Raw genomic sequence first — 25521 nt, 5'->3', positions numbered from 1 at the left:
ATATCAAGAAGTTTATACTATTCAATAATTTTAAAAGTTTAATATTCAATTTTTTAGTCATTTTAACAATTATTGAACATAATTGAAGGTAAAGTGACTAGTTTAATGCACGGCATCCAGCCTCTTAACACAGCAAACAGGCGTTAGTCTCTCTCTGTTTTCACTGGAGGTAACATCTTGCTTGAGACTCTTCAACTAAATGCTTTTTTCTGTGTTTCCAAGCAAATTATTGGTCATTTTGAAATATATTTTACATATTGACAATATATAATGCAGTGCAGTGTTGATTTAAAGAAAATAATCTTGAATTACACCAAGAGAGCTAAAATTTTATGGGTGAAATGGCGCCATGGGGTGACTTCTCTTCCACCCCAATGCCTTCTCTTCTTCCTTCTCCTCCACCCCCATTCTAAATACCATCATCATCATCCAGGAGCCTTCTACATATACACCTCAAAGTAAGTGAACTTTTCTACCATTTTTGTTGAATTTAGGAAATTTTCGGTGAGCTGGAACCAATTACCCAAAAACTCATTGAAACAATGGTTTCGGTTAACGAAAGACCTTCTGGAACGGATTGAGTTCGTTAAATGAGGGGTCACTGTACTAGCCTTAAAATTTTGAGGAAAAAAATATGTTGCTACTCATAGGGTGCATCTTCCTTTGCTGGTTATTAAATCAATTCAATGTATAGGGTATCTGAAATTATGAAGTAAATAACACATTTATATACATCTTTTTATTTATTTTTTTCAAATAAAATGTCATGCAATACAAATATAGTAAGCACACCTAATATTCCCTTTTGTCATGATGAATATCAAGGAATTTATTTTTCGTCAGCAAATGAAATTGCTGGTTCAGAAAATACATGTAAATCTGGATCATACAATTCCTCGTCGATTTCTTGTTCATCCTGAAATAATGTTGGAAATGGAGGATGGTTTTCTGCAGTGTATTTCCGAGTAGGAAGAAAAGAGTCGTAAATGTACACATAAGAACCAGTTGACCCTGGGATGGCAGGACCACTAACCCACAGAACATTGTAGTGTGTGTTGATGCGCCATACCTGTAAAAGCACACCACAAATGAGAGAAAAGTTTAATTACAATGGGTGACATGACACTACATCAGGTCAGGTCAGGTCAGTAACATGACCCACTAATCCCCAATAGCAAGTGTTAAGACGTGATTACAGTTTTATATTACATTCAGCTGAGTGGACAGTGTCTGCCTACTCTAGGATCAAGACAACAGCATCTATTGGTGAGTATAGTATAATACTGTGGTGTATAGCGAGTTTTTTCTCAGCTGAGAATAGATGCCCCACCCCCTCCTCAAGAGTTACAGCTGATTGGCTGTTGCAATCCGTCCAATTTTTGTCCAAGTAATGATGTACAGTGTATTCCTAAATGAGTTTTATTTATAATCGTTGGAATGACTGTTCCTGACGAGAAAGATATTCAGCTAAATTATATAAAGATACATACATTCATTATTTCAAACATAAACACGTAGGAAGTTTATCAGAAGTATTACACATGAATTACGGTAACTGTTAAACTCTGATAGCAAATTCACGCTTTCGGAGGATGCATTTAATATATACTTATTTTTACCCACAATAAGGCATACTAAAACAAATTACATATCAGTATTACTACATTACGTAAAAACAAAACTTTTAAAGATCAGAATCACATTGAAATATTACACGACCATTAGCAGAGGCGGGAAAAATATGAAGTTGTTCGCAGTCATATTTCCCGTCTGTTTACTGTCTGGTAAGATGTAGGGGGAAGGAGGGAGGTGAGGTGATATGTTTGACAGTTGATGCCAAGGTCTAGTACTTATTTATGTATCTGTCCTTAAGAGTGACTTTTAAGTTTTTTTTCTTATAAAATGTCACTCAACGGACATGGGAGAATATAATCAACATTGCTGGAATTCTCATGAGATAGTGATTAATTTGAATATAAACATGCTATAGCTTGCATGAGACATACAAAGAGCAAATTTTTTATCTTTTGTGCAAAATATATGACGTTTATATTCAAATTATCCGCTGTCTTGCAAGGATGTCAGCAATACAAGTTATATATTAACTTTAGTCTGTGACATTGTATAAGATAAAAACGTTAAACCTAAAACACCAAACACGGGTGGGGGGTGACATTATACAGTTGACAATCCCTTATCCGAAATCCTTGGGGCCAGAGGCATTTCGGATTTCGGAATTTTTTGGTTTTCAGATTTTTTTTTTTAACCCCACCCGGGCATAGATCACTGACCCACATCGGGGCCTGGGGGGGGGGGAGAATATAATAATAATAATAATAATAATTCATAGATCTAGGTCGTGTTTCTCACTTTCGATCTTTTTTTCATTCTTGTATTTCTTTATTATTATATTACAATATTATTATTATTATTATTAATTTTATTTTTATATTTTATTATTGTTGTTGTCATTATTATTTTATTTTGGTGTACAATATTTTAATTAAAAATCTTATTTACTATGAATAATTATTATTATTATTATTAATATTATAATTATTATTACCATTACATTTTCGCCCACCAGGCCCCAATGTGGGTCAGTGATCTATGCCCGGGTGGGCTAATCCCTGTTTATTAAAAAAAAAAAAAACTTTCGGTTTCCAGAGTTTTTCGGATAAAGGGTTGTCAACCTGTATAAGATAAAAACTTTAAGCCTAAAACACCAAACACTGGCAGGGAAGATTGGGGGTGTGTGTGTGTGTGTGACAGTGACATGTTTGACAGTTGGCATCGAAGGTCTAGTGAAGTATTTATTTGTTTATTTATGTCCTTTAGCTTGAATTTATGTTTTTTGCTTATAAAACGTCACAGAAGTGACCGGGGAGAATATAATTTACATTGCTGGAATTCTTATAAGATAGTGATTAATTTGAATATATATACATGGTATGGTTTGCACTAGACAAAAATTTTAATAATCATTTAGTACATGTACAGTACAGCTTTGCCCTTAGGACAGTGTAGCGTGCCCAGAGAAACATTAGGCGCAAAATTTTAAATATGATGCGCCAGATTGACTCGAGCAAAATAGGAAAGATTCACTTTAAATTAAAACATTATCCTTAATTGTGGGTGTCGCTTTAAATCAATAATCTTAAATAGACGTTCTACTGTAGTATACATTATTTTGCTTACAGTATTAAAAATATATTGTATGTGTACAGTGGTGTCTGCGTAAATAAATACAGAGTGGAAAATTCCACTGTCTACTCTGTGACACAACTTCATTCACAGCACACACCCGTATCAAAGATTTTTTGTTATTTAAAATATATTTATTTTACCAAGGTTTTGGATAAACTATTCAAGATTATTTGGGTAAAAAAAATGGTATTTCCAACTTAAAAACTGATTTTAATGACTCCAGTATCAACGTTTCTTAATATAAAAGAATTGAGTCCCATCATTATAGTGTTGAAATATTTTCTTTAATGATATTTTATTGGAAAAGTCTTGTTGAGAATTTATTTAGGGTCATTATAGTATCAAATTCATCTCTCAACACAATTAGAACATGCTCTGAATATGAATAAAAGTTCATCCACTTTTTTGCTAGGGTATAGGTGCAGGCAGTTTTTCCCCCAAGGGTTGCCTGTCCTCCCCCCCTCGCTGCCTCTCTCACTCCTTTGACTATGACTGTTATTCATGATACAATAATGTACAATACATTGTTTATTTGTTATTCATTGGATTATGCAGTTCAGTTTTGGTCACCATACTACAGAATGGATATTGAATCTCTAGAAAGCATTCAGAGGAGGATGACGAGACTAATCCTGGGCATTAGGAACCTTGAGTACAGACATAGATTATAGCATCTGAATTTGCACTCCCTTGAGAGATGTAGAGTGAGGGGCAATATGATCAAGGTGCATAAATGGAAGCCAGGGTTTCACAAAGGTATGTAAATTATTCAACCAGGAGCGAACTCGTAACAATAGTTTTAAATTAGACAAATTTAGATTTAGGCATGAGATGGGTAAACACTGGTTTGGAAATAGATGAGTGGAACAAGTTACAGAACACCCGGGGTAGCTTCAAATATAAGTTGGACAAATACTGTATATGAACAGTAGGGGATGGGTGTAAACGGGACTGCCTAGTATGGGCCAATAGACCCGTCAGTTTCCTCTACTCTTATGTTCTTATTAATTAGTAAAGATACATTACTGTAATAATGTGTTTATTAATACCTGTACAATACCCTTCATATAAAATAGGTAAAAAATATTGTCATTAGGAATGTATCTCCTTATATGCCCAAATTCATTTCTCTAACACAATCAGAGCAGATGTTGTGAATAAAAGTTTATACTCTTTTTGCTCACTGCAAATATATTTGCTAGCAGCCTCGTGTCTCAAAGACGAAAGCTAAGGTATTGTTGAGACATCTTCAGGTCATGAGACCCACTTGTCCCCACCCAAACAATGGGTGACCTGACATTGCATCAGGTCAGTAATATGAGACCACCAATCCCTCCACCTGACATTGCATAAGGTCAGGTCAGTAACATGAGACCCACTAATTCTCCACCCCACCAACAGTGGTGTTTTTATAAATTAATACAGCTTTGTGCAAGTGGAAAATTCCAGTCTTCAGTGTGACAAAGCTTCATTCACGTGGTACCTCGCACGCTCATATACAGATTTTTAGTTTTTTTAATTATTTATTTAACCAAACTTTTAGATAAACTATTCAAGATTATAAAAAAAAATAGTTTCTAACTTATTTAAAATACTTTTACAGAATCTCGTATCAACAGTTTTTACGTTTTTTCATAAAAGAATCTAGTCTATCATTATACAGTGTCAAAATATTTTGTTAAGGATTTTTTATTTGAAACCTCTTGTAGAGAATGTATTCAGGATCATTATGGTATGTTCAACCCCAAAACAATTAGAACAGATGCTGCAAATAAAAGTTTATATACTTTTTTCGCTAGCTGTAAATATTTTCACTCGAGCCTGTGGTCTAAATGCAATGGAAGAGTGTTTGCCCATGATATGTGTAGTTTAGAGATGAGATGCTTAATTTAGACTCTCGGGAAAACTTTCGCCAGACACATTCTGGGGATGTGGGCTACAGGTGTCTGTGCAAGATGCATAGTTTAGACTCAAGGAAACTTTCCCCAGTGTTTGGAAAATTTCCGGTGATGTGGGATTTTTCCGTGTTTGAAAGAGTCCTCTCGTTCCCCAGAAATCTCTTTCCTGGAAGAGCTCTGTACCCATTGTTCTGGCAAACAGGGATATCACTAAATTCAACAATACAGTAAGTCTGCTTTACCTTAAGGCCTTTGAGTATTCTTCTTTCTCTGCCCATGTGCCCGGGCATTTTCTGGCCAGGCAGCACTCGAGCCTTCTCACCACCACTACCAATAGTTCCTCCTCGCCGGTGACTCTTAGTTACTCCATGTGAGGCTGGCATTCCTTTGAAACCCCATCTCTTCATTACACCCTGGAATCCTCGGTCAATCCTGTCAAAATCAGAGTACTGTATAGCTAATGTGTCAATAGAACTCTATACATATCCAAAGCCTTGTACTGTAGTTAAACTGATAACCTTCATCTGACTCAATACAGTATATCACTTAAAACAAAATCACTTTGCTCCAAACTATATGGTTCTAAAATAAAAGAAAAAAAAAATCTTGCATTTCAAAGTCATAACAAATCATCCACATTTGTGCAAGACCTTCCACACTTTACTGGCCAGGGAAACAGCTAAGAGTAAATTAGATTACTATTCTTCCTGCTCTGAACAATTTGTTAACAAGAGTACATGATGTGATGCCCTTCCGATAATGTACTATCTAGATTTTACTAATTTCTTTATATTATTTTGTAAATTGTAATGTATGATCCAATGATATGAACATTTTTTTAATCTTACACACCTTTTCCAACTATGGAGCTGGACAGGCACAGTTTTTGTCACCACAAATAATGTACAATTTGAGGGATAAGCGTATCACCCTCACAAACTTTTTGCTTACTAATTGTTGTAACTAATATACTGCATGTGTCACTTCAACTGCCCACTTTTTGAAATAAAACTAAGACCCCTCTAAGTTGCAAACACCCATACATCGAACAAGTTCTGGCTTAGGGGTGTTATGTAGGGTGGCAGTTGGGTGAGGTGTCAAATCCAGAGTGTTTGTTGTTGCTCTGTTGTGCAATGTTTTTTTTTGGGGGTATTTAATGCTTCCCTAGTGTATTATTATGGTTTCTAAAGCAAGTACTGTTGAAAATCACTCAGAACTACTGGGAGAAAAGGAATGGTGTTCAGAGCTACCAACTGAAGAGAAAATGAAGACATGAGAAAAAATCTTTGTTGGGGTCTCCATGAATGTTATCTGTGAGGAGTTTGGGCTTTAGTGGAGTGCTTTTTATGACATCAGCTATACTTAAGTACTTACAAAATACAAGTAACACTTTAATATAAGTGTAAATTACATAATGGAAGTGCAAGCAGCCCCCCATCATCCTCCACCTCAAGATTCATCTGCTACAATAAAAGTAAGTGCAGTGTAAATGTTTACAGTACTGTTAACTTTAATTTTGTTTTTGGAAGGGACTTTCCAGGTAAATGATGGTTGAAAGCATCCAGGGAGGAGGTTATGCATAATTCGGAATTCCACTTAAGTTGGAAAGCCTCAAGTCCCATATTGTCTGACTTAGAGAGGTTTTGGCACAGCTAAACCTCTCTCGTTCACACACCTTTGGGACCGGCTGTTTGGTGAATATGTGAATTTTGAGAACTATAGCGAGTTCTAACATGAGTGCAATGGACCATGAAAAAACAATACCAGGAAAAGGCAATACCTGTACAGGGGGTCCCTGGATTACGAATGGGTTCCGTTCTTGTACAGTGAGTTCTGCTATAACGCGTGTTTTGATAACGCGAATTTGCTCTAACGCGATTTATGAATTAGGAACGATATTTGTATAACGCGAACGCTTGTTTGCTATAATGCGATTTTTGCTTACTATTTCTCCAATTTTGTGGTACGTATTAACTGTGAATATAGTAAAGAAGAATATCAACAAGAAGCGTTCTGGTGATAGAATTCCCGTTGATGATCGTAAAAGAAAGGATATAACACTTGAAGAGAAGCTCGATTTTATCAACCTCAAAATCACCCTTCTCCCCCATCAAGTAAAGTGTTACATTTACTGTATGATTTCATTATTAGATATGAAGGTAATATTTATTTAGACTGTGCTATCCTTTGTGTTAGGCTAACTACTAAATTTTTTCGATTTCGAGTAATCTGCACCTAACCCTATTTTCTCCATAAGCCCTGTTATTTCTATTTCGCGATTTTCTATAACACGATATTTTACAAGAACACAATTATCGCGTTATAGCAGAACTACCTGTACTTATGTTTGGACCTAAAGATCTTGTACTTATGTTTGGACCTAAAGATCTTGTACTTATGTTTGGACCTAAAGATCTTGTACTTATGTTTGGACCTAAAGACCATAATCACAAATTAAACCATCTAAATGAATGTAAACCTTGCCCACATAACAGGCATACTGCTGTAGTACAGTATGATTGATACTGATAAAAATACAAACTTACGTGACACCAGCAACATCAACATAATTCCCAGGTCGGAAATGAGAAGCATACAGCGGAGTGCCTGGAGCTAACTTTGCATTGGGTGTGATGAGAAATTTACTTAGTTTCTTTTTAGGAAGAATTCCTGTTTCAGAAAACAAACTGAAGAACTCCTTTGTGACCTGAAATTAAGACTAAATATAAATAACTATTCACATGTACAGTAAATGGACACAAGTGTGTCGCTGTATATATAGTACTCTAATAGATACATATTCTGACCACTGTCTAGCTTTTTTTGTGAAGTTCAGATTTTCCTTTAGTTCCAGGCAGGTTATGTAAAGGAGCAGCTTAACTGAGTAAAACTGTACACAAATAGCCATACTGTACTATTGCTGAAATGTAGTTTCCCTTATATGTAGTGAGGTGTTTTACAAAAAAAAATTAGAATACATTTTATCACAAAACTTTACCAAATGGGAAAAAATCTATTAACTGAAAAAGTACAAAACATGATCACAATGCACAATGATGACTGAGACAAACTGTCTGATTTTCAACTCCTCATTACACTAAAGTTTGTGAAGTGATAGGTAAGTCAAGATGGGGGGAAAAAAAGGACACAGGATTTTCCATGAGTTTAACCATTAAGACAGCTGAAGGGGTTGTCCTTCCACTAGTAGCAGCCATTAGCTTTTTTACCACACACCTAGAGAAGCTATTTCCTGCAATCTATCACCCATAATTACACAACTGCAGCTTAAAAAATTATGTTCTAACAAAATGGTTAAATTTACACATGCAAAGTCCTTACTGAATTTTATTGTAGTGACACTAACAAGTGGACATGATGGCACATGAACTTTGTAATATCCTTAATGACCCATAAGAAAATAAGGTAAACACATGTTTCAATGATTTCTAGAAACAACATTGCACAATACAGGTTGTACCTCTCTAGTCCGGCATTCTGTGGTCTGGAAACTCCCGTGGACCGGAACGATTTTAGTTTGTCCAATAGGTAGATAGGCAGCTTTTTTTTTTTTTTTTTTTATCTGAATTATTATTACAGGAGTATTAAATTTTTGCCCCTCAGGCCCCAATGTGGGTCAGTGACCTATGCCCGGGTGGGCTAATCCCCTTAAAAAAAAAAAAGCCGCGGGAAATTAAGGTTTGTTTACATCCGGCAGTTCGGCTGCTCTCTCTCTCTCTCTCTGCTTGTCTATACAGAGTACAACATTTAACCCTTCAATATATATGAGCAGTAAATAAGTGTTGCTTTCATATTCTTATGTAGAGTAATGACGATATATTTTCACATGTGCGCACTTACATACGAGCAGTCTCACTTTTTTTTACCATTAATGGTTAGCTACTTATATTGTTCCATTTATTAACATTAAATAACATTACAGGTACTTCAAACAACCATATTCATTTTTTTACATTAATTTTACTACAGCTAAACTCAGGGTCTTATTTTCTTCAGTTTTATATGTAGAACCAATCAGTCACTGGTTTCGTAAGCTTTAACATAAACAATGCCGGCAGCCGTCTCGTCTCCTCTAATATTCCACGTATTATTAATAAATTGTATTGTTAATTTTGCACACACGTACATTAATTCAATAAAAACAAATTCAGAAACATTAATTAAAATATATATGAACAGTAAATAAGTGTTGCTTTCATATTCTTATGTAAAGTAATGATGATATGTTTTCACGTGTGCGCATGCGCACTTACATATGCGATCTCTCTTTTTCTTTACCATTATCGTTAGCTACTTCTATTGTTCCATTTATTAACATTAAATAACATTACTTAAAACAACCATATTAATTTTACTACAGCTACAACCAAGGTCTTATTTTCTTCAGTTTTATATGTAGAACCAGTCAGTCACTGGTTTTGTAATCAACGAATACAATGCTGTGTCATTTCCTCGTGTGTTTTAATATTCTACGTATTATTAATGAATTGTATTGCTCATTTTGCACACATAAACATTAATTCAATAAAAAAGACATTCAGTAGTAAACAATAATGAATCTTTTGTACATAAGAGAAATGACGCTGTTTACACGATTATGCACGTCTTCTGCACGTTGGCGGGCCGTTCAAACCCGTCGAAATTCAAGTTTCCGCCGTCAAAATTTATTTATTTATTTTTTTGTGTTCCAATAAAATACGTTAAGAATTAAAAACTCGCGAAATTTGAGAAGCTACTATACGACATTTAACCCTTCAATATGTCGTCAAAGAGACCATGATGCATAGAAAGTGGTGCTAGTGCTTCCAGGCTTAAGCACAAGTCACTATCTATCCAGGAAAAGGGTGAATTTCCATGGTCCGGCACCGGTCAGGTCCCGAGGTTGCCGGACTAGAGAGGTACAACCTGTAGTAGTTATAGAAAGCAGTAATTTTGCTAACATTATCCAATGCTGTGACACACAAGTCATTCAGCTGTGCAGTAGAGATAATTATACTGTACAACTTTTACTGTATTGGAAGAACACAAGAAAATATTGTGGTATTTTACCATCCTGGGATCTGCTGCATCAGCCCCAACAATTAATGCAGCAGTTGGTCTAAGTCTGTTGGCTTTCTTCTCAGTCTCCATTAAGTCTTCTGGTGGTATGTATTTAATCACATGGTTGTCTGTTACCTGGAAGAGATATGACCTGCCATTAATGTGGAATGGATTATTTACATTGGTAAACAGTGTGACATGGAAAGGGTTTGCCCAAAATTTATAAAATTCAATTAAATTTTAATTTCCTGGCAGGTATTTCCCTGGACTTATAGCATGACAGTGTTTCTGAACAAGAAAGGCCACACCTAGTCAGTTTAGCTGGGTTGTTTTGGGAATGTGGAATGCTTATCACTGCATTATGTTGCTTTAAAAACATTAAAATTAATTTATTATATACAGTACTGTACGTTGTACTATCGTGCACAAAAGTCGTGTCCACTACCCAGCCAGTGAGGTTTCGAATAGCCTTGAGTCTGAAGTTTCGAAACAGCTGGGGGAAATGCTTTGGTCGGCCAACAGATGTCGCCCACTGTATTGTGTGTGCGTGTGTGGGGTTAGTCAAGTAACAGGCTGTGTGTAGGTGGAGCATAACATTGTGAATTCCACAAACACTGATAACAATAAGAATGTCATGAAGATACAGTCAACCCTCACTTTACGCGGTTAATGTAACCCACAGGGTACCACGGAAAGTGAGAAACGCGTAAAGTGAATAACAGAAATACAGTCGCCAAGCTAATGTCCATTCAAATAATGGACTCAACTCCCTCCCCCTCTTCTCACACTACACTCGCTGGCTCTTCCCTCTTGAGAAATTTTGGGGGGAAAACCAGGTATAGTAATAAATAATACCTCAAACTAAAGTTAGGATAATATAATTGACATTGCTGGATTCCTTGTAAGACCAGGAATATTTTGAATATAAATGTCATATATTTTTCACAAAAGATAAGATATTTACTCAGACTAAACATTATATCTAAAAATTTTATGTCTTATGCAAAATATATGATGTTTATATTCAAAATGATCATCAAATTGTAAGAATTCCAGAAATGTAAATTATATTCTGGCCGGGTAATTTGTATGAATTTTATGAGCTAAAATAAAAATCTTCAGTTAATAAAAAAAAAATATTCTTCACACGGTAACAGATGGTCGGTCGCCGGTCCCTCCCTCCCACCCCCCACCAACGTCCCTACTAGATAAATGTGTGGGAATACCAGACTGTTTACCTTTTTAGTAATAAATAATAAATCAGACTAAAGTTAGGATAATATAATTGACATTGCTGGATTCCTTGTAAGACCAGGAATATTTTGAATATAAATATCATATATTTTGCACAAAAGATAACATATTTACTCAAGAGTAAACATTATATCTAAAATTTGTATGTCTAATGCAAAATCTATGATGTTTATATTCAAAATGATCATCAAATTGTAAGAATTCCAGCAATGTAAATTATATTCTGGCCGGATAATTTGTATGAATTTTATGAGCTAAATAAAAAAATTATACTTCACCGTGTAAAGGGGTACACCCACCGCGGAATGTGAGCATCCTGGGTTCTGGCAGGGCACCGCGTTAACGTGGAAACGCGGAATGTGGGACCGCGTAAAGTGAGGGTTGACTGTATATAATATTATTAAGCATGGCGAGACATGTGTAACGGGTAAATAAAAGCACTACAATGACCATATCTCTGCCGTTCATGGCTACGACGGTGAGACTGATGGGCACACCAGTAATTAATTCTCCGTGACTACCAGTAATGGTAGTAATGGAGAATACACAAGTTGTTACCAAGGTTGGCGCCACCCACACCAGGGGAAGGAGGTGATATCGTACACTGAAACATGCCGAGGTCTCATTCCTACCATCGTCGTCACCAACAGGTAAGTCACATTAATTTGTCAGCATAGCCCATGTCGTCCTTATACTATTGCAGGGTGTCCCATGAGTGACAGCAGATATTTGTAGAGGTGAAAGAATATGTGATATTGAGTTGAAAATCTTCTATACACATAAGCATTATTCGGTTTACTTTAGGCGTGAGGTGGGTTGTAAAAATTACGCAGGGCAAAAATTTTGCCATGTTATATTTTATTTTTCTTACCAATTGCAGCCATACTGTGTGCTGTTGTAATCCTTATTGGTGGATTACATAAGGCCTATTAATAGCGTGAAAACCCGTTTGAAGATACTGTAATGTTCCATGACTTATATTAAACAACATCATACGTTCACGAGTTTCAACTCCGCGCCTAGCCTCCCCCCCTGCCTCTACCCACCCTACTATTAAACCTCATAATTTGAGCATCGTGGGTTACCACACCTAAACACACTCCCCCTCCACCATCCCCCCTCCTCCCTCCCCCACCTCCTCCCTTCATCCCTCCCCCAAGACTAACGTCAATCGAACATTCCATCCCATCACATTACCTTCCCCTGCATTCCCCAACCCCCTTCCCCCTATTTTACCGATGGGGACGAATTGGACAACTGTAATGAACACTCACAGAACCGACGACATGGCTCCTCCCCCTTGTATTTAGAGTTACTGGTAGTGTTGTGATAGCACCGAGTATGAACTTATTTAAGACCAGACTTGACCATCACTGGCGTAAGTTTAGATACATTCCAGAACCAGTGAATATTCTTTGTAAAAAAATAAATTTTAAATGAATTATTTATAGGAGATAAGTATGTCATAGCTGAAAATTGTCAAAGAAATATGTAAAGCAGTGGAAAACCATATATTTTGATTATCGGCGAGGCTAACTACCTATAAACAATTAATATTTGACGATTGGCAAAAGTCCTGGGAAAATGAACCAACAAGTCATAAGCTAAAAATGATCAAATCATCAGTTTATCCTTGGTCACCATCAAAACAATCCTCTCGACATCACGAAACTATTCTGAATCGTCTAAGAATTGGGCATACGCGATTGACGCATGGCCAACTCATGTCTTCCCCTAATGGAGCCCCACCTATATGCTCCAACTGCCGAACACAAATAACAGTCCAACATATTCTCATTGAATGCCCTATTTATAATCGGTATCGAACAATGTGCTTCACTAACCCTACAATGTAAGATATTTTAGCAGAGACCCCAAAATTTTCCCTAAGTTCAGTTTTGACCTTTTTGAAATACTGTAATCTCCTCCAAACAATATAACACTAAATTATAGAAACACAAATATATGTTAACTAATCCCTCTGGCCAGCCCTAGGAGAGACTCAAATGGGTGTCAGTGGTCTGGTTAAACTAAATCTTGATGATGATGATGATTATCGGCGAATGTTCACTCTACAGTCGCAGGGGTGGTGGTGGAGGAGGTTTGGGGGAGGGGGGGGGGGAGGATCCACTTGCAGTTCACTATGAATACATGAAATAGGAAGGGTTTCTTGGGCAGTTGATCCAAAAAGATTTACCAAAACGTTATGTCAGAGTAATAATACTTAACCTAGGTGTTACTAATACCATTAATTTACTCTAGTATATAAAAGCCTGCATCAGTTACCACAACATAATATTACTCTGCCATTTCAGATATGCCTGCAGGACGAGCAAATTCGTCGGCAGTGATTGCTGAGCGAGGCCAAATCATCGGGATGTGGAGAGCCGGGGCAACTGTGCCGAACATTGCTCTCGAAGTGGGGAGGAGCACCAAGACGATTAGGAGGTGGATCCGCCGGTGGGAGGAAGAGGGCTCAGTGGAGACGAAACCTCGAAGCGGGAGGCCACGAGTAACGTCGACAAGGATGGACGCCATGATCGTGGCAGCTGCAACGGCATATCCAATGTGAACATCAGTGGAGCATACAAGAAATCTGGGCCTCAACTGCCATCACATGACGACGAGACGCCGATTTCATGAAGCCGGGATCGACTGCCATATTCCAGCTCACAAAGGGTGGCTAACACCTACTCACAAAGAGTGTCGACTCGGCTTTGCATTGGAGCATCTTCCACATAGAGAAGAATACTGGAGAACCATTATATTTACCGATGAAACGGTGTTCAGGTCAGTGGGAGCCGAAGCAAGGCAGTGCTGGCGGCCTCCCAGAGAAACACATTCAACATTGCGCAGTGAGTGGTATGGTGTCAGTGTCATTCTGGGGGTGGATGTGGGCACATGGGCCAGGTGAACTGGTCAAGATCAATGGCCTTTTCACTGGTGAGCAGTATGTAGACATCCTGGAGCAAGTGCTAATTCCTATAGTCCGGGCTATGGCAGTTTGAGCCCCCCACACTATCAGGCTGGTTCATGACAACAGTCCCATTCATACCAGCAACATAGTGAAGGACTACCTCCAGGATCACCCTGAAATTGAGGTCATCGACTGGCCAACACTAGGATGTGATGTTAATCCGATTGAACATATTTGGGCCATGATGAAACGTGATTCGGATATTGGAGAGCAGCGAACCTGTGCAGCAATAGAGGCCAAAGCTTACGACGTGTGGGAGAGTATATGTCGACGACCAAGGGTGTGCCTGAAGCTGGTCGACTCCATCCCTAATCGCCTTGATGAAGTCCTGGATGGCTGGACCAAATACTAAGATGTGTGTATTGGTGTATTGTTAGGATTTTAGTATTGTTTGTAAATACAATTAATATATATTAACTCACCTAGAGTGTTATCTTAAATCCATGTCCTTAATGATGTCTTAAGCTATATCGCATGAAAATTCATAACAAAGTAACTTAATAGCCACAAATTATGTGTCGTGTGGTATTCAATGATCTGTATGACACGTCGTGGAATATGTTGTCTTGTAACACAATATAATTATATAGTTACAATTGCTACCATCATTGAAATGCTCATGATGTTCAGCACACAATATTAACGGTAACTGAGTACACTCCAAAATATATGAAGCTTGCATATTGTGGTGGGGTGTTTAAACACTGGAACTTGGAAGAATTGGAACTAGATTAAGCCTGAATACTATTTTACAATACTGATAACTTTTTCACTCCACTCTTTTTAACATAAGTATATAATTATATAATATTGCATATTATCACAAATATTTATTAAGCAAAGGATGGGTGGAATATAAATAAATATTACCATAATCTCTTTGTCGGAATAACAACAAAATTGTGACGTGGTCGCTGAGTAAAACTAGCTGACCAAGGCCCTTCACCCTGATCCTTCCATATTTCACTTTTATCCTTAATATATTCCATTATTTAAAGTATCATCGTGACCTGAGCTGCAATAAGCACCCAGGACACTGCACCTGTTCCATGAATTCGTAACCATAAAGAAACAACTGTAAGACAAAATGTAGTTAAAAGGCAGCTTGAAATTATGGTGGTATAAATAAATAAACCTGCCTCTCATCCAGCCCCCACCTCCTCTATCCCCCCCACACACACACACTACAGTGGGCGACATCTGTTGGCTGACCATAGCATTTCGCCCAGCTGTTTCGAAACTTCAGACTCAAGGCTATTCGAAACCTCACTGGCTGGGTAGTGGACACGACTTTTGTGCATGATAGTACAGTACGTCTATAATTAAAGAATACACTGTATGGTACAGTGTATACACACCACCCCCACTGCCTTACATGTTCAGGAATGGGTATCACCACTGGACAACTTTGGAATTATGGTTGGTGTGGTGGAGTAAATCAGTCATTTAGTTAACCCTGGTGGCTTTAGTTTTGGGGTTCTTTTAGCCAAACCTACTAGTCATTTTTAACTGGTGTTGAGTTATAAACTACCACTACAAAACTTTATAAATGAGCTTACTTGTAACAATGTTGTCAATAGCCTCGTCCCATTTTTGGTCCACATTGGATAGATGCCAATCTTTCGTGCAATAACTCCACATCTTATTGATTTTTCGTGCCAAGCACCTCTTTCCCAAGGGTCTGACTTTAGTGGTGAGGAATATTGATCAGCGATGACCTCACTCACATAGGACTCATTCTCAGGAGTCAATTCTTCAGGGTACATCTAGTAAATAACAGTTTAATCATTTACTGACACGAGTAAACGAATTTAAGTTCATTCAAAATTTGTCAACTAACTCATGCATGACATAAATAAATATATAAATACAGAGTTCACAAATTAGCTTTCGATAAATAAAAAAACATAAACTAGGCTGACTTGTCCTTAAAGGAATGTACTGTATTTGTAATAAAACTCACAGAAATCTTATTGCTTACGACTTAAAATATATAACACATTATGAGATGCATTCTCACTGTGTATACCCTTATATGTTAAGTCTTGAGGGCCAGAGTCACCACTTCAAAGCTCTTGGAGTCCCTAATTTTTCTATAAATATTAAAGTCCTTGTTTTACAACATTTAAACCTAATTTTCTTAAATATTAAATTAATGTACAGTATTTAGGAAAACTTGACATACAATGATTATATAACAAGTAGCTTTAATCAATACCAGGTATCTGATATTTACTGGCAACATCAAAAGTAAGATGATTTCATCCCCAAAGCTGAAGCCCAGTCATGGTGTGTTGAATGTGAGCTGTAAGTTATCAAGTTTGATTATTTTTAAACATTTAAGAGTAATTTGCTGCAAAGTGGACTAACTGCTTGTTTCCCACCTGACGAGATAATTATATTTTTCATGAATGCCTTGATACTGTAATATAACTCACATACAAAGGACACTCTGCTTTTAATTCAGTTTGCTCATGATATCAACAGCAAATGCAAAATCCAAGAGTCAATTTACATTATTCAGCTGTGAGAAATTGGAATGTTTTTATTTCATGCCTAAAAACAAACCAATCTCTCCTCTCAATTTCCACATTCGTTTTCAGGACCTTTCTCAAACTAAGTCATCTTACAGTAGTGTGATATAGAACATCCAGGTGTTGAGATTCATATTCCTCAAGCAGTGTTACAAACGGCCTATGGCTTAATCGTCTTGATCAAAATGCAGTTGATAATTTTTGCAACCATGTTCAAAACACTGCTTAGATTTAGAGCATTCTTTCAGATGACCTCTAGGTGGATGAGGCTGTGTGGGAAAACAAAATTCTACTTTTTTTTTTTTTAATTGGGCACCCCCCCTACATCCTATGCAAGGTGAAGTGCAGACACGCTTACAGCTCCCATCTGGGAAGCATGCTAAGTTCATGCTTGACTTTGTCTCATGAGTTAAGGGCATAGAAGCCTGAAGGGTCATAGTTTTTTTTTTTGTCAAGGGCGTAGAAGCCTGAAGAGTCATAGGTTTTTGTCAGTAACTTATTGGAAGCTCCAACAACTTTCCCTGAATACGAATTCGCAACTTTTCGATTTACAACAGGTACCTACTTTACTGCTAGGTGAACACGGACCAAGGGAGGCTAGGAAGTGTGTACAAACAACTTTCCACTGGCCCGGGAATCGAACCCGTGACATCTCGCTTGCGAGGCAAGAGCGGTACCGCTCTACCACAGGCGCCCCCAAAATTTTATTCATAATTTGATTCTCTAACTTGGTCCTTTAATTCTTTTCAGCAACCCAACATTTTCACCCATCAGATTTGGACTTCCATAGGTGGTCACACTCACCATTTTTTCCACTCATAATTTTATGATGCAGTTATTTACTGCCTCCATTAAATCTTCTCCAGTTATCATATCTATCATAACTGCAGAGATGCCAGTTTTTCTGTGAGCTCAAGATTTTGTGGTACAGTACTTTAAATAAAAATGTCTTTGACATCACAACTCTCACAGGGCGCCAGTGTAATATACGTACAGTATTCAAAATTACTTCCACTATTTCTAAACTGCAGAAACGGGTTCTCTGCAATATCCTCGACACATCTCGATAGATAACCTTGACAAATACATTTTCTCAAACTGTTTCTTCTTGTCTGAACAGAAATTAAAGAAAGTCAACAATACTGTACATTCCATAATACACTCCTTCAGAGAACGGATTGCAGTTCTTCATAAATTTGGATGCAGGTACGTACCTCACTCTTGTGATATCATCCTGGGATGCATATTGTTTTGTGAAAATACTCTTCCTTTATATGAATGACAATCACATCAGCCTTTATTTTTCTTCATCTGAAACCTTTATTTCCCTGCATGTTTACTGTACTCTCAAAATGGCAACACGTTATAATTTCTGAGCACTCCCAGTTTCTTTTTTTTTTTTAATATTCTGTATTCACTGTCCACTTTCCTCTTCTTTGATACATGTATTGCCAAATAATCATGCAACGGTTGTGGGTAATATAAATACTGTACTGCATGAAATTAGCAAACTGGCACACATGAAATACACAAGATTGGAAAATGAATATACTGTACAGTACTATATTGTAGTACAGTACTGTATACTGTAATGTCTTGTTCATTGAGAAGCATAGAAGAGAATTATGTTCTAATTAAAATAACCAGTAAGGTGGAGTAAAACAGGTCATTTCAGCAAAAGGATCAGCCATCTATTTGCCATGACTTACTAGGTAAATATTGATTCTTCACTAAGGGTTATCTCAGAAAAAAAGATTAAATTAAGTGTGACCTGTTAATCTGAATTGCACTCTCCCATACAACCCTAAGCTATGGCTTCTGTCAGGTCATGGCGATCATACTAAGTGTGTCGAGCTGGAGCCAGGTCTTGTTGCCCAACTCCACTCCTGTTCAGGACACAATACGTATACAGGATGTATTTTGCCTACACCTGATTTAAGGTGTGGAGAAATATTTATGTAATGGAAATGCAATGGATGGACACTGGGGTCACCAGTGTTGACGTAATGTTAGAATGTTTAAATACTTATATGCCGTATATGCAAGTTAGCTTGGCCATGTGACAAGAAATAGGTTAAAGGAGATTAATAAGATCTTAGTTAACTTACAGTTCTTGTGGTTTTGGGCAGCCAGAATGGTGGCTGACTGTGTCTACGCTTCACTCGTGACATGTTTCGTATCTGTGTTGCAAATGCTAAAGGTCTGGGGGAAAAATGGATTACAATAACCATACTTGCCACAAAAATAAAAATACAGGGTAAAATCATACTACAGTATAGTAGGGTCGGGATATATCGTGACTTTATGTAACGATTTTTTTATATCGTGGCTACCAAAATTATCAAAATTTTCCTGTATACAGCTATAATTTTTTTTATTTCGCGAAGGAAATATTTCAAATGTACCGCCATGGCAAACATGTGCATTATTTGCTCACCAGAGGCGCCACCGTGGTTGCTCACTCACGCATTCACGCTCGCCCGCTCAGTCTTTCTGAGTGAGTGACGAGAAAGCAGCCGACTCTGCTGCAGATTACGACTTCTAAGGTGAGCGTAAATGGGTGGCTAGTGACGTGAAAAGTGAAGTGAAGATAATGGAAAGCTTAATGGAAAACATTTAATACTGTAACCAATATTTTTGGTGTTCATTTATGTAGGTGTGGGATTGTCAAGTGAGGGTGGCAGTGTGGCATCTGCTGCCGAGTCTGGTGTTCCCAGGATGGTGCGTCAGCTGCCGAGTCTGGTGTTCCCAGGATGGTGCGTCAGCTGCCGAGTCTGGTGTTCCTTGATATTGATAATGAAACAGCCTGTTGTTCCCGAGTCTAGTGTTTATTGGTGCTTTAGTTAGTAAGAAAATTAACTCGTTAAGTCAAGTTTAGTCACTTTTTTTGGCCTCCAGAACCTAACCCTATTTTCCCCATTGATTACATGAAATTATATATCGCGATTTAGTATACAACTATAGCGAACATTGTTGGACTCTATCTCGCGATATATCCCGACCCTATTGTACAGTATTAGAAAGATTGCCTTTTCTATCTGTTGTCCAGAAATGCCACAAAACTTCTACTGTAATACATATAACTGTTTTATTACCGGTACTGTACACTATCTTTTGGTTGAATTTTTTCCTCTAATATATACATAATGGGTTTCAATGGGAAAATGTTTTTGCATTACAAAAGTTCATTTTATGGAAAAATTTCAAGAACTTTGTAGATTTAAGATGAAAAAATTGTAAAAGTGGTATTATGTAAAACATGTTCTTCATGCACTTTTTATTATTTTAATGGGGTAAAACAGCTTTTACAGTATTAGTCATACTTGATGACCATGGAGTGCCCTTAGCACCTACTTGAGGAAATTTCCCAACAGAAGATAAAAGCTTTCTTACCTTGAGGAAAAAGATTAAAAGTGAATGAGGGATCTGATTTATGTTATGTAACTTTTTTTATTATAATTATTTATGTCTATAGGTGATGCCGACAAGTTCCCTGTGTCTGCCATTTTTTTCTTATTGAAATCATTCTCAGTGCGTGAGGTTCAAGGAAACTCCTCCTAGTGGGTTTCTTCATTGGCAAGCTCTCTATAGCAGTGTAAATAATGGATGCCCCTTGAAGTCGAGGATGGCTGGCCCTAGGGCCACTTACACGTGAATTTGTTTAATGTGTAGAAGCTGTCGCCAACGCAACAACCACACTCTAAGTTAACGAGTTGCATGACCCAGTGTCAAGAAAACTCGCCAACAGCACTGGCCAACGGGTCCGACTAATTACCCAAGTGTAGCCGCAATGAAGTCAAATAATGGTCCTACATGAATAAATCGGACTGCCAATCACTTCTCGACTGGTATTTGGTGTCACGAAGTCACAAAAAATTGGTAAACTTAATTTAATCTGAGTTAATAGATCGCGTGCATGTACCTAACCTAACCTAACACAACTCAGATTAAATTAAGTTTACCAATTTTTTGTGACTGACACCAAATAATAATCGAGAAGTGATTCCTAGCCCGATTTACGCTTGTAGGACCATCATTTGACTTCTTTGCGACTACATTTGGGTACATTTGGGTAATTCCTCGCTCCCTCGGTACATGCACGCGATCTATTAACTCAGATTAAAGTAAGTTTTCCAATTTTTTGTGACTTTGTGACACCAAATACTAGTCAAGAAGTGATTAGCAGTCCGATTTATTCATGTAGGACCATTATTTGACTTCATTGCAGCTACATTTGGGTACGTTTGGGTACATTTGGGTAATTAGTCGGACCGCTGGCTAACCATTACCCCGGAACACGATCCACAAATCGATTAACATCCAGGTCCCCAATTGTTGCTGGGTAGACAGAGGTAAATGGCGTAAAGAAACTTGCCCATAGTTTCACACTGCCCAAAGATAGACTGGTTTCCTCACCCGAGCGAGCTGGAAGTGTCCTGCCGGGTCAGGTGGCCTAACCTGTTGTACTGCATTTCTCTTACACATAGAAATGATAGATAAATTAGGTTAGGTTAGTGTAGTTTGGTTTCTATTAAAATAAAAATGAAGATAACTGCTTGATTAGAAACATATATGGATGATGTTGGGAACTCGTTGGAGCTGCCTATCAGACGTATAAATAGTTACAGTATATCCGTAGTAGGAAAGGAGGTAAGACTATAATCAATGTTATATGATGCACGTGATCTATTAAGTCAGATTAAATTAAGTTTTCCATTTTTTTTTTTACTTTGTGACACCAAATACTAGTCGAGAAGTGATTGGCAGTCCGATTTATTCATGTAGGACCATTATTTGACTTCATTTGGGTACATTTGGGTAATTAGTCAGACCCCAATTTATAAATTTACCTAATGGCGCACTACGGTTGTCAAGAATTATCCATTTAGCTTTTATGAAGAAATTTCCTAAAGTTGGCATTGTAGTTGAGCATCACAAGAGGTCAAAGAATTATCCAGCATATCCAGATAAACCATTAAGACTGTAACTCACTGTATTGGAACAGGTAACTTCTGACACAAAACAGTTAAACTTGTCATGTGTCTACCATGTATAGCACTCTTCAGTCTGTATAACACCGCCATAACTAATTTAAATAAGAGTTAAATCCTTCAGTTGTGTGTCCTGGCAGACGACCCAGGTGCCGACCAGCTGAGTCAACCAATTACTAAACTCTACCTTTACTACCGCTTATATATTACTGCTTTAATGATGTTCAAAGGGTATTTTCGAAGTTTGGAAAATATAAAAATCCCCGTTTTAACTTTATATTTATAGCTTATCATTATATTTTTATAGTTATAAACCTAATCGAAGTTCAATATTTCCACAGACGGTCATTAACAAACTCATTATTGCCTGTTTGTAATTCATCATTTTTTGCCTATTGAAAAGTATATATTGCGTTCCTTGTTTGGTGATATGACAATGGATTCAATAATATTTATGAATGATTGAATATCTACAAACCAAGATGTCTTTTGTAACTTTAATATAATTTCGCTGTTCAAGAGTGTACACAAACAAGTAGGAAAGATTAAGGAAATACCAAGGAAATATTTGTTTGAGTGTGTCTACTGTCAGGTCAAGTGCATAGCTAGGTAGAAATTATTCGTACACCAGCTTGTGAATTAGTATATCTGCTGAGCTATCCACACTACACTATCACTGCCAGGTTCACCAAGCTGTAGTTTAGTTGAGAGAAACCCATCCACCTTAAAGGTTGGTAATAGATCTAACAACCTCGGGTATTTTTATAGTAGTTCACACAACATTGCTGGTAAAGGTGTAGATATTGGCTACCACCAGAATTTTTTTGGTATTAATGCATTTACACACCGTTCATTCCTACCACTAATCTATTATCATATTCGAATAAGACGTCTAATTATAAGATAATTTTGTTCTATTATATTACCGGCGGAAATGTATAAGAACGGAGATAGCATATACAAAATTTTCTCTATTTTCTTCCATTAATCTTGCTCCATTATCGCCTGTCTCACCTCCAACACTGCGGCCAATCAAAAGCGTTTTTGTTTTTACAACCAATTAAAATGATTTTGGGTTTAATTCACTGTATATTTGGCCCAATCAAATTCGAGTTTTATTTTGGGTCTCATATTTCGAAATTCAAGTTCAGTTCCGACCATGGAAGTCTGCGATGGGTGTCATTTAAATTATATGGAGCTGATTGCGAGCTTTTGGGAAAAAATGAAGAAACTATAAAATTTTTTCGATCGCATGGTGTTCTTCCAACCTCAGTAAAGTGTACTAAGAGCAAGACAATGTAAATATCGCGAAGACCAACATATGTGGCGTTGTGTAAGAATCTCAGAATCCAACGACGAACAAGAACCAGGCCAATAAGGTAAGAAATAGGTGATTCCATCATATGGTGAGAGTCAGTTAGGTTAGGTTAGGTTAGGTTAGGTTAGGTTAGGTTAGGTTAGGTTAGGTTAGGTTTTTGTTTTTCTAGTGTTTTTTTGGTGTATTTTGCCATAATTTTTTTTGGAAAATGTCCAACGAAAAAAAATTGAAAAAAAAAACCCGGCTAATTTCCACCAGAAATGAAGGTCATATTCGGTCTAAACACTCACAAATACACTAGAAAAATATATTTTTGACTTTCTAACAGAGAATGGTGTGACAATGCAAATTTACCATTTATTTTCTTTTCTTTATTTTTGCTGTACTTATTGTTTTGATGGTTTTAAGTATATTAAAAGAAACGACAACTTTCTATTATGATTTTAAGTAATTTTTTTTTTAATTATTTGACTTTCGGACATAGCGCCCCCGAAATTTATAATCTATTGAAACATTTAGATCCCGCTATTTTGGGCATTTTGAACCCCCATATATACCAGGCGGAAAGGGAAAATAGCGACACAATTGAATTTGGCTTATTTTAAGTAGTTTTCAGCCTTCGTCTCTGAGGTGATGTTATCGGCGTATCACGCATGAGCATTGTTGGCTGACATCATCCAGTTGTGACCAATGAGGTATCGATATCATCATGCAAATTTTTTTCGACCACTCACATTTGATTTTTTTAAAGGAAGCAGCCTGGGTACGATTATAATTTAATTTCATTGACCAGTTTCACAATGACTGTGGTGGAGGTTGGTTGTCGTTTGTGCTCCTCCGATTATTTTAAGTTTATTGCCACGTATCCTTACCACCCACGCATCCCCCACGCACCCCCTCCGCCGCACACTGTGATTGGTCTATTTAACCTTGCTCGCCCTGCCACCAGAGCTCTTGACCTTGGCTGCGCCAGTCTCACTGTCCCCGTGTATACTCACTCGTGCCCAAGAACCGGTTTTGTTTTTTCTTTCTACACAATGGCTTCCGCTGGACCCCCACCACCCCTGAGAAACCCTGAACTACCTGGCCCAAGGCGCCCCAAGCCCAAGAAGGTGCAACGCGCCTTAAGCTATGAGGTTAAATACAAGATCATTCAGGAGTTAGAAAAAGGCACGAGGCAGGTGGATCTGGACAGACAATATGGAGTGAATGAATCGACGATCCGCACGATCAAGAAGGATGCCGGCAAAATCAATGAACACATGAACTTTACCAAGTCTATAGGTGCCTCGCTGGTGAAATATTGCCACAATAAGGTGCTGCTGAAGACCGAGAGTTGTTTGGTAAGCTACATTATTCGTCAATCAAGAAGGAACATGGCGGTCGACACTCGGGCAGTGCCGGACTACACGCCCGAGAACTCTGCCCAGCAGTGGCAAGAAAAATAGGAGTTGCAGAGCCCAAGCCCTTCAGTGTTTCTGCTGGGTGGCTGCAAGGTTTTAAACGACGCAACAAGATCACGAATATTGAGATAGTCGGAGAAGGAGCAAGTGCCGACTGGGCTGCCGCCATGAATTTTCCCCCATTTTTACGGAAAATTATGGAGGAAGGACAGTACACCGACGACCAAGTGTTCAATATGGATGAATCAGGGTTGTACTGGAAGAAATTGCCATCCAAGACCTTCATAGTCAAGTCTGCGAGCAAGTGTCGGGGGCGCAAAATGCAGGAGCGCATCACCGTACTGTTCACCTACAATGCCTCCGGCACTGCTAAGCTGAAGTTGTCTGTGATCCACAAAGCCCGCAAGCCGCATGCCTCCAAGAATATGGACATGAGCAAGTTAAATGTCCACTGGCTAACCTCAGGGAAGGTGTGGATGTTCTCTGGTCTGTCCCTCTCCCGTTTTGATAACTGTCTCGTTCCTGATATAAAGAAATTCTGCGTGGAAAATAATGTGCCATTCAACATTTGTTGCTCCTCGACAACGCACCAGGACACTCGCCCCTTTTGCTGGATCGTCACCCCAACGTAAAAGTGGTTTTCCTTCCCGCTAACACTACGTCGTTAATCCAGCCCATGGATCAGGAGTTGGTTTGCATCCTGAAGACTGCTTTCACCGCCAAACAGTTTCGGTTCCCGAACGACTTCACCAACACCAAGGATGAACTGCAGAACCTAGAGGGTGGCACCGATAGCGAGAGCGAAGGACGAGGAACACGAACAAGATTTGGCGGACCATGAAGTGTGGGTCAAGCAGTTCTGGAAGCTGTTTAACGTGAAG

At 37.9% G+C, this 25521-nt stretch overlaps 2 protein-coding genes across 3 annotated transcripts in view; one reads left to right on the top strand and one right to left on the bottom strand.

Moving 5' to 3' along the window:
• Positions 1–724: 724 nt before the first annotated feature.
• Positions 725–22106, bottom strand: LOC121872054 (39S ribosomal protein L3, mitochondrial-like). Of its 2 annotated transcripts, none has more exons than XM_042374724.1 (7): positions 21921–22106; positions 19037–19130; positions 15954–16160; positions 10173–10298; positions 7652–7812; positions 5348–5537; positions 725–1069 (listed from the first exon to the last, which is right to left on the bottom strand). In XM_042374724.1, the coding sequence occupies exons 1-7, from the start codon at positions 22010–22012 to the stop codon at positions 830–832; spliced, it is 1110 nt and encodes a 369-aa protein (XP_042230658.1). In that variant the 5' UTR covers positions 22013–22106; the 3' UTR covers positions 725–829. The 2 variants fall into 2 exon arrangements, with proteins under 2 accessions (XP_042230658.1, XP_042230659.1); XM_042374725.1 differs by lacking the exon at positions 21921–22106 and adding an exon at positions 21345–21415.
• Positions 22107–23248: 1142 nt separating this feature from the next.
• Positions 23249–25521, top strand: part of LOC121872055 (DNA excision repair protein ERCC-1-like) — a 30112-nt gene continuing 27839 nt past the window's right edge. The window contains exon 1 of the mRNA XM_042374727.1: positions 23249–23298. The gene's annotated coding sequence lies outside the window, so the exon portion shown is untranslated. The remainder of the gene's footprint in view (positions 23299–25521) is intronic.

This window comes from Homarus americanus, unplaced genomic scaffold (genome assembly GCF_018991925.1).
Source record: "Homarus americanus isolate GMGI-L3 unplaced genomic scaffold, GMGI_Hamer_2.0 scaffold51476, whole genome shotgun sequence".
Lineage (NCBI taxonomy): Eukaryota > Metazoa > Arthropoda > Malacostraca > Decapoda > Nephropidae > Homarus > Homarus americanus.
This window is presented reverse-complemented; position numbering and strand designations above follow the sequence as displayed.

Bases quoted from the DNA above. Each gene is read 5' to 3' on its own strand.
- LOC121872054 (XM_042374724.1), bottom strand. From the start codon at position 22,012: ATGGCGGTGTTATACAGACTGAAGAGTGCTATACATGGTAGACACATG. The intron at 16,161-19,036 runs GTAAGTTAACTA...GTTATTTACTAG, and splicing joins TGCCCAAAACCACAAGAACT to ATGTACCCTGAAGAATTGAC. The intron at 1,070-5,347 runs GTAAAGCAGACT...GTGCTTTTACAG, and splicing joins GAATACTCAAAGGCCTTAAG to GTATGGCGCATCAACACACA.